This window comes from Oratosquilla oratoria, chromosome 18 (assembly GCF_046742065.1).
Source record: "Oratosquilla oratoria isolate Oo_2021 chromosome 18, ASM4674206v1, whole genome shotgun sequence".
In the NCBI taxonomy this organism is placed as follows: Eukaryota; Metazoa; Arthropoda; class Malacostraca; order Stomatopoda; family Squillidae; genus Oratosquilla; species Oratosquilla oratoria.
In genome coordinates this window covers 21,737,872-21,752,633 of record NC_134794.1, presented here as the reverse complement: position 1 = coordinate 21,752,633, position 14,762 = coordinate 21,737,872, and the positions used below count along the sequence as shown (strand labels likewise).

The following is a 14,762-nucleotide window of genomic DNA, read 5'->3' as shown; positions in this document are numbered from 1 at the left end:
CAGCAGGCTGGAGGTGAGCATTAAGGGTGAAAGACTGGAGGAAGTGGATAGTTTTAGATATTTGGGTGTGAATGTGGCTGGAAAGGGAGGAGTGGGGGTGGAGATAGAATGTACATTGAGAGAAGCGAGTAAATGCCTTGGTGGATTGAAAAGTGTAATGAGAAATAGACATCTGGGAATGGATGCTAAGAGGAGGTTATATGAAGGAGTGATTGTACCAACAGCATTGTACGGGGCAGAAACATGGAACGAGAGAGGAAGAGAGAAGGAGTTTGAATGTGTTTGAGATGAAATGTCTGAGAAGTATGATAGGGGTTACTAGGCTGGACAGAGTAAGAAATGAGGAAGTGAGGAGGAGAACAGGGGTGGAAAGGGAACTGGGAGATAGGGTTGATGAAAGGATATTAGGATGGGTTGGACACATGGAAAGAATGAGTGAAGAAAGATTAGTAAAAGAAGTATGGAAGGCAGAGGTGAAATGAGTGAATATGAGGGGGTGTCCTAGGATGAGATGGATGGATGGGGTGAAAGGGGCATTACAAAAGAGAGGAATATCTGTGGAGGAAGGACGGGAGAGGACAGAAGATAGGGGTGAATGGAGAGGGGTTGTGTATAGATGATGCTATGATGCATGAGGGGGAGTGGGTGGGGGGATGGGGGGTGAGGAAGTATGTATGGAAAAAAATTGATGCAGCGCGAAGGGATTTCTCCCCGTCTTCTCCTTTTCTGCATGAGGGGACGGAGAGGGGGGGTTGCCGAATTTATGAAGCAGCCTTGCTGTGGATGTGCTGTGTCTTGCAACACTGCTTTTGACCCAGGGCAGTGGACAGGATGCAGGGATGACCTGTCATCTAGGAGGTGCCAAGATAAGAGGGAGGGAGGAGGGTGGAGGGGAGTGGAATATATAGGAAATGGAATGGGTGGGAGTGGTTTCTATGCCTTTTTCTTTGTGGCTACCCCCCATGTAGGGGGAAAAAGCCTTTGGTATATGTATGTATGTATGATAACTTATGACTGCTCCCCTCCTGTAAGCCAGTTATACAGAAACTGTCACATTAATACAACACAAGGGATCTAGGGAAAGGCATGAGAACCATTCTTGGCTACTATGGGGCAGCAGGTTTCCAGTCAGTGAAACTTAAGGTAATATGTATTATTATCATTCTATGCACTCATGACTGATGTTCTTACGACAAAAACAGCTTCAAGAGCAGATGTTGTAAGAAAAATATGATATGGTTAACCTTACTTTTTTTTTTATTAATGATTAAATCTCATGTTTGGTCTACATTCAGAGATGGTTCTATGTAATGTGAAGTGAATTAAGATGATATGGTTTAGCGCCACAAACTCCCCACTATGGGAGGCTAGGATGCCCCTTACAGAGGACTCTGTAGCATGGAATTTAATGAACTATGCCATTAGTTCAGCTCTGCCAGTGTTAGGGTTCCAACCACCATCCCCTTGACCTTTGCTGCAAGTAATTGTCTATACCACTGTTTTTTCCAACTTAAGGTGGGGAGTGTCTCACCAAGTGAAAGAATGGTTTCATTCTTCATAGAAAAATACAGAGGTGGTAATCCCTTGTCCTCATTCTGACAAATTTACTCACCTTGTATGGCACACACAGTATTCTTATCCTCCACAACAATAAAACTACCTGTAGTACCTAAATCTCTCTCCCTTATGAAAAAATAAGATTATTGCACCAGTTCCCATCTAGTCTTATGGTGTAGCACTTACAAGTCCCCACATTCTCCTGATATTACTTTGGTAAAACATGATTTCTGGTGCTTGATGAGCTGAATCTTTTGTGGATATGCAGAAAAACAAAATGTACAAACAAATGGCTTTTCCCCTGTATGTAAGCGTTCATGTACAGTCAAATGATCCTTACGCTTGAAACTTCGTCTACAGTACTGACATACATGTGCTTTATGTTCAGAATGTGTTAACATGTGAGTTTTTAGATGTGTTTGTGTCTTAAATGTTCGGTTGCATACAGAGCACAATTTAGACGGTTGCTCATGAGAACGAATATGGTGTCTTAGATTTTTCTGATGCCAAAATTCCTTATGACACATTGGACATTTGAAAATAATTTCTTTTGTATGCTCTCTGTTCATATGATGACTAAATTCTTGTCTTCGTGTTCTTCCTGTAAAAGAAACACCACATATATCACATGTAAAGGCCTCTGAACACCGAGGCTGTCTTTGTGCATAAACTGATCTTCCTTTGGACTTGTTTATCATCTTCTTTCTTTTCTTGTATTTGCCCTGCAATGAACTTTCCTCAATATCTTTTGGTTCACTGTAAATATTTGGTCTCTTGCTTTCTCCATCAAAACACTTAATTAGATCTTCAGGAAAACTAATAAGCTGATCACTATTGTTATCACTCATATCAAAGTGTAAATTATTCATGGGAGTTTCAGTGTTAGAATCGTCATGCAGCAATGGATCACATGAATCAGACATGTTTTGGTAAGGATCTGATATTCCTTCCTGAATTAAGAGGGGATCTGTTTGTGTGATTTCTATATCACTCTCCACAGATTCTTCTATCACTTCTACTTTAAAGTTTCCAATTACACTACTACTGCTGTTGCTTTCTCCACACTCGACAAACTGAGTAGCAATTGGACATGTGTGGGATGCAAAGTCTGAGTAATCTCCACCACACTCATCACACTGGATAGTGTTATCATCACCTTCTCTTAAACCTGAATAACAAATCTGGGTGGTTGGGCTTTCATCATAAACCTGTGATGAGATACTTGGTGCTGGTTCTTCGTAACTTAATGTATGATTGTCTACAACTGAATACCAACTTTGGTTCAAGATTTCTTGATCATGTGGAATTCCTCCCTCACTAGAAGGTTCCCATGTCAAAGGGTGACCAGTATAGTTTCCTTTGGTAGGAACCCATTCTAAGACTGCTTCATCAAGCCTTGCACTAAATCCACAACATAAGAAGGATATCTTTTGTATGTGGACAAAGGCTGCTTCTCCTTGGGTGTAGCATCCCACTTTGGTATTTGATGCACAACCTGTAAGATGAAAGTTTAATTATTTATAAAATCATATCCATCATAAAACTATGAAATGAGAAGTTAATCATGAGATGAGTCTCGCCTTGAGGGGGCACAACCACTACTCCAGCAGTTTGAGTTTGAATCCCACCCTGCTGAAATAATTTCATCATCACTGCTGTATGAGCCAGCACTCCAACTCTCAAGGGTGGAGAATTCAGTGTGTGTGTAAGGTCAGAGTATTACCCACAGATCAGGCATATATATGAGGTCTGAGCTCTCATCCTGGAGTGTAATAACTGTTGATCATGAGTCCAACATGTGATCCAAGACCACAGTGAATAGGATTCTTAAAAGCTGGGATCCCTCCAAACTACCAAAATTCAAACATGGAGAGAAAAGTAAAAATGGGGGAAGGGTATTATTTTGAAGGGAAAAAAAAAAATATATATATATATAGTATACAACCATTCCCTTCAGTTTCATGAAGTGGGAATCTGTAGCCATGCTGTTTCTGTTGTATTGTATTAGCATAGTATTGGGATGGTTTGGATACATGGTAAGAATGAGTGAAGGAAGTTTAGTAAAAGAAGTGTGAAAGGCAGAGGTGGATGGAGTGAACATGAGGGGGCGACTGAAGACGAGATGGATGGATGAGGTGAAAGGGGCGTTGAGCAAGACGGGGATGTTTGTTGAAGAAAGAGAGAAGGCAGAGGATAGGGGTGAGTGGAGAATAACTGTGTATAGATGATACTGTGATGAATGGAAGGGAGTGAGTGAGGGATGGGGGTTAGGGAGTGGTTATGTGTGAATGATATTTTTTACGCAGCCCAAAGGGATTTTTCTCCTTCAATGTTTCTGCATGAGGGGACAAAGAAGGGGGGGGGGTGTCGCTGATTAAATGAATTGGCCTTGCTGTGGATGTGTTGTGTCTTACTACATTGCTCATGACCCAGGGCAATGGGCGAGATGCAGGGATAACCTGTCATCCATGAGAAGCCAAGATGAGAGGGAGGGAGGGTGGATGGGAATGGAATGGGTGGGGATGAAATAGGCGGAAGTGGAATTATGAATTTTTACTTTGGCTACCTCCCTGGTAAGGGGGAAAGAGCCCTTGGTATATGTATGTATATATATATTAATGTGGGACTGTTTCTCTGTCATCAGCAGTTAGCTCTTCTTCCTGAAAAGGTGGCAGAAATACAGTCAAAACTGATGGAAAAAAGAGCCTGGATCTAGTCCAGAGACTAAGTGTCAGCCCCTTCAGATGAAGGTATTGATAGGTTTGAAAGTTGGATGGTAGAGAGATGATGATGTCTTTTAAGATCACCACTTGCAGGTACCTATCACTGGGCTACATGTAAGGTACAACAGAGGAATACATCATGGTACATCATGGAAGAATGGAGAAGGTGCATGAAAGAGGAAGAAGAGAGGGAGGAATAGTACTGACATTTATTAATATTTTCATAATTACAATCCCTAATATCTCATGACTACTTCTTTCACATTATTTCCAAGTATTTCATTTATCATTTACTAGTGAAGTGGTGGACAAGATAGGAACTCATATGTAATGAAGGAGGCAGCATATGGAAAAAAATAAAAGGAGGGTGTAGAAGACAATTAAGTACATCAATAGTTGAAAAAAAAAGTGGAGAGAATATGGATGATTAATGGTAAAATGAGAAGTTAATCATGAGAGGAGCCTCACCTTGAGGGCACACATGGATTGAATTGAGTAATTTGGTCAGGAAGGAGAGCTGAATGGAGATCACTGGATCCATTTTTCTTAAGTTCTTTGGTCATGTCTGTTCATAACATAGCACTGTAATCTTGCAAACCATATTTTCTTTTTCAAAGTCACCTCATCTTCACAGGGTGAGCTTTAATCACCTGCTTTTGTAAGGATGTTCTTAAGTTCCTGAAAAGCCAGAAAGGTAATGTCAATTTTTGTACTGGAAAAGCCAGGAATAATACCTATCTATCTATATACCAGGAGCTTTTTCCCCTTTACAAGGGAGATAGCTAAGTCAAAGGCACATACCTACTCCCACCCATTCCACCACTCCTTCCCCCCTCTCATCTTTGCTCCTCATGGATGATAGGTTATCCCTGTATCCTGCCCAGTGCCCCTGTGGCAGGGTTAGAGAGGGGATTAAGGGAGTTAGTGATGGAGTTTGACAAGGTATACAATACGAGAAGGTTGAAGGTAAATGTGGGCTCAGTCTGGAGACCAAATAAGCCCTGTGCATAGGTGTTGATGGGCTTTGAAGATAGGCAGCAGAAAAATTATTCTCTCTGACATCCATTTGGCAGGATCACTACTTGCAAGTATGTATAGGTGGTACCCCCCCAACTTAATACATTACAGACCAAAATTCCTTCTTAGAGGGATCTGGGATAAGGCTCAAGGAATACTGTTTAGTACTACAAACACCTTATCAAAACAATTTTATTAATCATTGTTGATATATAAAATTCCCACTAAAAATAATGGTGGATTTGTGATCATTGGTATTATGAAAGTGTGTACATATGGAAATATGTTGCAATGTTATTACAAAGGATTACAAAGGCGGAGCATGCCGACAGGAGACCTTTTGGTCCATATCTAGGTCGGATACGAAAAAAAAAAAAAAAAAAAAATCATAATAATAAAATAACAAATAAAAACTATAATAATGTAAATAACAAATAAAATACATAAATAAATGCATAGGTATAGTTAAATAATAAACAAACAGGTAAATAGTAAATAATAATAAATTGACATATAACTAATAATAAATGAAAATCAGACAGACAAATGATAACAAAACAAAAACAAATAATATAAAATAAATTATAATCATTACAGCATCTTGCTTAGGTGTTTATCTAAATGATTCTTAAAGCTTTGAACTGAACTACATTGCACTACCTGTGCAGGAAGTTTATTCCGTTCATTAACTACACGGTTGGCAGAGTTGTTTCTACCTACGTCCAAATTGAATCTATTTCCGGACAGTTTGAGACCATCGTTTCTTGTCCGATTCTCATTCAATGTGAAACTTTTGTCACTATTGATGTTGTCAATTCCCTTTGATATTTAACAAAGGCATCTCCTTTATTTTTTGGGTAAAAGTACAACAGCAAGCCACAAAATTGATTCCTAATTTCGGAAATAAATCATACAAAAATCGACTAAAACATATGTATCTATTTTCACTAAAAAAAAAGTAGACTCAGGTGATTTGATACAAGTCTTTAAGATTCTAAAGGGAATTGACATCAAAAGTGAGGAAATTTTTACACTGAATGCAAATCTGACAAGAAATAATGGTCTCAAACTGTCAGGAGGTAGATTTAATTTGGAAATGGGTAGAAACCAGGGTTGTGGAGTCGGAGTCAGAGTCGGAGAGAGTCGGAGGTTTTAGCTGGGAGTCGGAGTCGGATTTCTAAGAGTACTAGGAGTTGGAGTCGGAATTTTTTATCCAACTCCGACTCCTTAAGTCCAATAATTTTTTTTTTTTCTTTAACATGGTTTCCCTGTTTGGTTTTACCAGTTGCACAATTTAGCAGTTTTTGTATGGTTTTGCTTTTATTTTTGGAGGCAATAGTGAGTGTGTCATGCTGGGATAATGATGATGATGATGATATGGTTTAACGTCACAAACTCCCCCCTATCGGAAGGCTAGGACGGTGCCCCTCACAGAGGGCTTTGTAGTGTGGAATTTAATGAACCATGCCCTTGGTTCAACAGCGCTGGTGGCTGGGATAATGCCCTGAGATAAACTTTGACCAGTCTCAGAGGCCAGATAGGAATGATATTAGAGCATATGTCACAGCATTTGGTGATGACTGAAAAGGGGAGGAACAACAGCAGCTATGAACAGTGTGCACAGGGGAAGGTTGTCTCTCTCTTTCCTGAACTGATTCCTGGTTTTTATGATAACATGGTGAAATTAATTCTGCAGTAAGTACTAGGTAGGGGCATCCTCTATTAACCTTTCCTCATCATGATTTGTCACATTTCTTCCTAATATTGTGATAGACAGTTTATGAGAATGGACAAATGAAATAACAAAGATTTTTTTTTGGGGGGGAGGGGAGGGGCACAAAGGAAAAAGAAAATATATAGCTTGAAGTGGCAACTCTGCCATGACAGATTTGAAAGTGCTCATAAGCTGGTAGATGATCATGAGCATAAATAATACCATTATCTATTTAATATATATATATATATATATATATATGTTTATACGAATATACATGCTTGTGTGCATATACAGTATATATAAAGCTGGGTGAGTGTATATGTGAGTATATTTATCATACAAGTGAATGTTTCACGTAAAAAATAATATATATGAAAAATATTTATAAAATACTTGCTGAATAGGTGTGGGAGGCTGGTATATGGATCTGCAGAATAGATTTCTACATAGGGGTCAAGGAGTTAAGGAGTTGGAGTCGGGTGTTGGAGTCGGAGTTGGAGTCGGGTGTTGGAGTCGGAGTTGGAGTCGGAGTTGGACCTTATACCATCTGACTCTGCAACCCTGGTAGAAACAATTTTGCCAACAGTGTAGTAAATGAATGTAATAAATTTCCTCCAGAGGCAGTGCAATGTAGTATTGTTCAAAGTTTTAAAATTCATGTAAAGACCTAAGCAATATGTTGTAATGCCTGCCATTTGTCTTATTTTATTCATTCATTACTATTTATCTGTTATCATTTATGTTTATTTCTTATTATCTATTAATTTATTGGTTATTATAGATTATTGTTATTTTTCTGTTTGTTTACTATTTATCATTATTATTATTATTTTCATTTAATTATTATTTTTCCAGCATCCAACCTAGTTATGGACCAAAAGGTCTCCTATTGGCATGCTCTTCCTTTGTAATTCTTTGTAAAAAATTCCAGAAACACACAAGCATGTATATCTAATATTAAACTTACGCTGTCCAATAGCTCCTAACCCAGAGAAAATATAAATATTTCAAAAAGTGAAAAAATGTGTTTGAGCATTACTGGAACAGATCCTTCTTCATCGTTATTGACTTGTTTATCTTTTTTACCATGGCACATTATAAACCCCGCAAAAAAAAAAAAAAAAAAAGGGTAAATGTTTAGAAGTGCACACCTACACAATATAGCAATACAAAATTATTCATTTTGTAAATTATACCACATCAACATAATATACATTTTTCTTGGTGGAAATCAATAACATAAAAAGTTGCTAAAAGCAATACACTCATAAACAAAGCTGCAATGACTAATTGAGATAGATGTGGAGATCGAAGAAATTAAAGTATGATAAATTCATCTAAAATAACCTAACCTAACCTGCATTTAGTAATGCGGTACTTGTAATTTTAGAGGTCACTACATTCATCGTCGACATCAGGGATGTTGACAGCCAGTTTAGGTATCTGATCAAACTGTGGGGTGTAAAGGAGTTTCATAGCTTGAAGAAAAGCATAAAGCTCAGCACTATAGTACTGTTTTAAAAATATGTAGTGTGGTGACATCACTTGTAGTGAGAGAATGTCTGGTACACAACATCGACACAATTGTCAAACTGAAATTGACAGGACTGAACTGACAAGAGTATGGCATCTTGAACCTATTGTTGCAGCTCCATTTGGTAGTATATATCCTTTAAACAAAGTTTTTTTGTTATTGATTTCTGCCAAGAAAAATGTGTATTATGTTAATGTATTAAAATTTATAAAATCAACATCCGACCTAGATATGGACCAAAAGGTCTCCTGTCGGCATGCATGCTCTGCCTTCTGCCTTTTCTATTGCCATATTGCGTAGGTGTGCACTTCTAAAAATATACCAATATATATTCCAAGATGCTGTACTGTCATTATATTATTAATTCCATTAATCAATACAGAATATTTTTCATCAATATCTCCAGTACGTTTGGGCCTTTTGGTTTCCAGTTATACTGAGAAGTTCAAGGATGACACATGAAAGTAAAAATTTACATGATATAGCAATAGAAAATTAAATATTAATTTTGTAAATTATAATATATCAACATAATATGCAATTTTCTTGGCAGAAATCAATAACAAAAAAGTTGCTAAAATCTATTTACTAATGAATGAAGTCATAGCAGTTGAATGATATGCCATGATTATTTTGATAGAAGCCGAGGTCGAAGAAATGAAAGGATGACAAATTCGTCTATTCTAACCTAACCTACCTACCTTACCTAACCTATGTAACCTAACCTATATTTAATAACTCAGTACCTCAAAGTCTAAAGCTCATCCTAGTCACTGTCGTTGTCACGGATGCTGACGGCCTTATTATTACTGTATCTTGGACAATTAACAGACAACAGCAGACCCCTGTGTTCTCTCATAGATTTTATCTTAAAATCTTGTGTAGTGTGCACACACTAAACAAGATTTTAAGATACGGAGAGGTACAAAGACGGATCACCATGAGCATAGCTCCCTTCCCGTATATTACAACTAGGTAAATAAAGTCTTATTAACATTACCTAGAGTTGGAGAACACCTGGTCCACAACATGAAAGCCATCGTCTAACTGACAGTGACCCGACTGGATAGACAACAACATAGCATCCTGACTATATCCTAGTGATTTCATTCCCTAGTAGATTTCCTTGAAGCAAGGTTTTTTGTTATTTATTTCCCTCAAGAAAATCGCATAATACGTTCATGTATTATAATTTACAAAATTAATATTTAATTTTCTGCTATATCATGTAGGTGTGCACAACTAAAATAATACCCAAGAAAGTCCATGGGACTTATTTTCGTTGTGGTCCTCACTAACGGTGGAGTTCGAACCTTGACTGCCACCCACAACAAGCCTACTCTGGCCCACTCGGCCACCGATTTGTATTACCTCTCCTCATTTACTCAAGAATTAGTTTAATCCTCCTCTTATTGCTCATATATCCCTTACTATACTCATTATATGCAATTTTCCTTTCACCTTACCTATTTCAATATAATCATAATGGGAGGTTAAGCGACTATCTTAATTAATCTTATGTGGCTCCCATCTCTATTCTTATTCTATTCTATTCTCTATAACAGTTCTTCATCTTGGTTGTGAAAGTTGATAATCTAATAAATTTTACCAGTTTACATTATTTTGTACACTTTAACTTTCTAAGCTCTTCTGCTTTCTTGTATACCATAAAAACTTGCAGTCACAAGACATCAAAAAATAAGTAAATAAGTTACTAACCAACCCTAGGTAGGAGGTTCAATTTCGGATTGTACGTGCGAATTGTTTGTTTACAATTGCAGCCACAGATCTAAAATAGGCAGTTCCGATTGCGCTAGATTTGTATAAAGGTAATATCAAGGTGGGTAATATGACCACGTTAACTTTACGTCTATAAAAAAAAAAAATACCAGTGGATACACTGTACCTAGATTTCTTGAAGGCGCTTGATAAAGCCCCACATTAATGTCTAGCCAAGAAGATAAAAGCCCATGGAGTCGGGTAGGTCACAGAATGGATAAAAGCATGGTTAAAAAATGCAGAGTGGAAGTGGAGAGTTAAACATCAGAATGGCAAGAAGTCAAGAGTGGTGTACTACAAGGATCTATCCTTGGACCTATACTCTTCACACTATTCATAAATGACATAGATTGTGACCTAGTGTTCCACATACTCAAATTTGCAGATGAAAAAAAAGAGGGAAAGCAGCTACTCCAACAGAAACACAGGATCTAAACAAGCTACACAATAGTCAACGGACTGGTGCCTGTTATTCACTGTCGAAAAATGTAAATGCCTACATGTTGGACATAATAATGAACTAGGTGGAAAACCAATTCGAAATGTAGACAGAGTAAAAGACCTGGGCGTAACAGTTCATGAATCTCTAACTCCAAATAACCACATTGCTAATGTAGCCAAAAAGGCTAACCAAGTTGTTGGTAGCATTAGAAAAAAACATTCGTTGATCGTGGCATGAAGAATATGATAAAATTGTACAAATCGCTGGTACGTCCACATCTGGAACACTGTGTACAGGCTTGGAGACCATATAATCAATGCGAAGTAGATAACTTGGAGAGGATCCAGAGGAGAATGGCGAAAATGATTGGGGGCCTATCACACATGCCATGCAGTGAAAGACTGAAAGTGGCCAATCTTGCTACATTGGAAGTTAAAAGACAGAGTAGTGACCTTATTGAAGTATTTAAGATAATATGAGGTTTTGAAGGTCTCAACCCCAGAACTTCTTTGAGTTCAGACCTGGACCCACCAGAGGACACGATTACAATTTTTTTAAACACCGTCCCTGTAGCCGTATATTTTAGATACACAATGGGTGAGCGTACAAAGTTAAAATCTTGGTTAGACTTTGTATTTTATCTAAGCAGGTACTTGCTATAATTTCAGATTGAGATATAATCTCCCAAGGGGAAAATGTCTCCCCTATCTAGTCTCCTCTCTGGCGACGCCTTCGCCGCATATATGGGAAAATATGCCTATTTAAGCATGTTGTGAGATTCATCTTATATTTGGCATTTATACAATAATATATGTGTGTTAGTTGCTTTGCATTAGATGTCTGTCATTCGTGGATGTGCCTTGACATGATATATGTATTGGTAAGAATACTGTAGCTTGGTAGGTATAAGGGAAAAGTTAATGAACTGTCTGGTGACACTGTGTACTTGTTGGGCGGTGGCGTGATGTAGGCTACGTTGTTGTGATGTGTTGGATTGTCTGAGTCATATGTTTATGATTAGGAAGTGTGAAGGTTAGCAGGATTGGAGGTATTGCCAAAGGTAGTGCCTGTCGGGTACCTTCTTGTATGCATGTGGATCACGTGTCAGGCATGTGATAATGGTTAGTAAGGATACATCCCAGACTTGATACAAGGATATATTTCTTCACACAAAGAGTGATAGAAGAGTGGAACAAACTGCCAGGAGAGGTAGTTTCAGCCAAAACTGTAAAAAGAATTCAAGGCAAAACTGGAACCAGTATTGAAGAGAGTAGGGGAGCACCAAATGAGCCAAAGAAGGCTCCCTACCACAGCAAACCTACTTTAGCCTCTTCACTAACCATTGGGGTGGCACTGGTAAGAATTCTTTATATGAAGAAAATTTAAGTCTATGATGAAAATTTAAGTCTTAGTATGAAGAAATTTTTCGCTGGTCAAACAAGCTTTAAACTTAGCACGCAGCACAAGGAATATGTATTTGCCTAAATGCCACGTCACACTACGCGTCTTTTGAGTCAGGGTGGCCTGGCGCGTGAGTGGAAAGCGCGCGCCTTTTATCCATCTTGTTTTAAAATATTGATTCATAGTCGTGGGTGAACGACGTTCTCTATTCAGTTCATCCCCGGCATTTCTGTCTTTGTACATGTGATATTTCACTTGCCATAGGCACACATTATCCTTGTACAGTTCTTTCAATTGAATAACGTCCTCACGACAACAGTAGAGCTGTGACTTCTGTGGCATGACAAGTGAAGCGATTTGGTGGGTCTTGTGTTGCGCCTCACCAACCCACAACTACTGGGAGGGCAGTGCCACTGCCCTCACATTTATTCGGTCAAATCATGGGGAAGTGACCCCGGCGGTCCCCGCAACACATTCAAATTGAGGCGCGCGGGGCACTAGGCTCTCGCCACTGCGGCAGTGGCGAGAGCCTAGTGCCCCGCTCAACTCAATTTGAATGTGTTGCGGGGACCGCTGGGGCCACTTCCCCATAATTTGACCGAATAAATGCGAGGGTAAAGGTCAGGGGTCTGGAGATGGCTAAAGAAATGGAGAAAAATGGGAGATAAGCCACTTGTTATTTGTTGATGACAATATGCTTGTGGCAGGGTCAGAGTGGGGATTAAGGGAGTTAGTAACGGAGTTTGGGAGAATATGTGATAGGAAAAAGTTTAAGGTAAATATGGGTAGAAGTAAGGTGATAAGCTGTGCAAGGGTGGCAGCGTGTTAGAAGTAAGTCCTAAAGGCGAGAGACTGGAGGAAGTGCATAGCTTTAGGTATTTGGGGTCGCATGTGGCAGGGAAGGGAGAAGTGAAGGTAGAGGTAAATTGTAGACTGAGAGAAGCAAGTAAATACCTTGGGGGGTTAAAAAGTGTAATAAGAAATAGGCATTTGGGAATAGATGCAAAGAGGATTATATGAAGGAGTGATTGTGTCGATGACACCGTATGGGACAGAGTGATGGATTTTAAGAGAGACAGAGAGGGAAATCCTAGATTTGTTTGAGATGAAATGTCTGAGAAATATGGTAGGGGTTACAAAATTGGATATAGTGAGAAACGAGAAGGTGGGGAGGAGAGCTGGGATGGAAAAGGAAATGGCAGATAGGGCTGGTGAAAGAGTATTGGGATGGTTTGGACACATGGAAAGAATTAATAAAGAAAGATTAGTAAAAGAAGTGTGGAAGGTAGAGGTGGGGGGAGTGAACTTGAGGGGACGACTGAGGATGAGATGGATGGATGGGGTAGAAGGGGTTTTGAGCAAGAAGGCAATGTCTGTTGAACAAGGAAGGGAGAAGGCAGGAGATAAGGATGATTGGAGAATGGCAGTATATAGATGGTAAGAGCATGATAACAGAAGAATGAAGAAGACTGCAAGAGACTATACGGCCTATACTATGCAGTTCTATGTCCATTACCACCTGTCATCTCCATCCAAAGTTGTCTAACCTTTTCTTAAAGCATTCGATATTCTTAGCACCCACTACATAGTTACCACTCTATTGGTAAACCAGTTCTTGCCTATTTCCTTCTTAAATCTAAATTTGTCCAATTTAAATCCATTACTGCGAGTACTGCCCTGTGGCCTTAATATATTTATCTTGTTTGCGTCACCCTTGTTAAAGCCCTTGATTCACTTGAACACCTCTATTAGATCACCCCTCACTCTGTGTTTCCGGAAAGTGTAAGTGGTCCCTAACCCTCTCTTCGTAAGGTACATTTCTGAGCCCATGTATTATTTTAGTCATTCTCCTCCGTACTGATTCTAGTTAAATTATATCTATTCTCTAGGACGGAGATCAAAACCGCATAGTCAAGGATAGGCCTAACTAACACCAGATAGAGTTTGGTAATTACCTCTGCACTTTCATTCATAACTGTCCTAGCAATGAAACCTAATGCTCTGTTAGCTCTATTCCTGGCGCTAATGAACTGCTTCCAAGATTTAAGGTCAGGACTCACTAGAACTCCAAAGTCCCTCTCGCACTCAACTTTTTTCTCATTGTCTCTATATAAAAAAAAAAGTGTTATCTAAGCTATACCTGTTTTCTGGGTTGTGTAAACCTACGTTTAACACACTGTACATTGATATATTGAAGTCCATTTGCCATTTCACCGACTATGTAAATAATTTGTTAAGCTCCTACAGAATCTCGGCTTCTTCTCCTGACCTAATTAGGCGTTCTATTTTAGTGTCAAATTACTAATATCACTATTGATTCTATTGTTAAAGTCATTTATATACATAATGAGCAATGAGGGACCTAAAACCGAGCCCTGGGGAACTCCGCTAGAAATATTCCCCCATTTGGATTTTACATCGTTTATGGTGACCCGCTGTTTTCTGTCACTGATCCAAGCTCTAATACAGGGGTGTCAAATAACTGGCCCGTGGGCCACATACGGTCCGCCACACTTCTATATGTGTCCCACAGCACATTTGGTGCTTCAGTCTTACAGTCGGCTTGCCTTACTTTCATATGATTAACTAATC

General features: G+C 38.9%; 1 protein-coding gene across 2 annotated transcripts; it reads right to left on the bottom strand.

Moving 5' to 3' along the window:
- Positions 1-1,239: 1,239 nt before the first annotated feature.
- Positions 1,240-10,362, bottom strand: LOC143035110 (uncharacterized). 2 transcript variants are annotated; one of them, XM_076201678.1, is made up of 3 exons: positions 10,268-10,362; positions 4,749-4,958; positions 1,240-3,052 (listed from the first exon to the last, which is right to left on the bottom strand). In XM_076201678.1, exons 2-3 carry the CDS (start codon positions 4,819-4,821, stop codon positions 1,740-1,742), a joined length of 1,386 nt encoding a protein of 461 aa, XP_076057793.1. In that variant the 5' UTR covers positions 4,822-4,958; positions 10,268-10,362; the 3' UTR covers positions 1,240-1,739. The 2 variants fall into 2 exon arrangements, with proteins under 2 accessions (XP_076057793.1, XP_076057794.1); XM_076201679.1 differs by lacking the exon at positions 10,268-10,362 and adding an exon at positions 5,082-5,425.
- Positions 10,363-14,762: the final 4,400 nt, after the last annotated feature.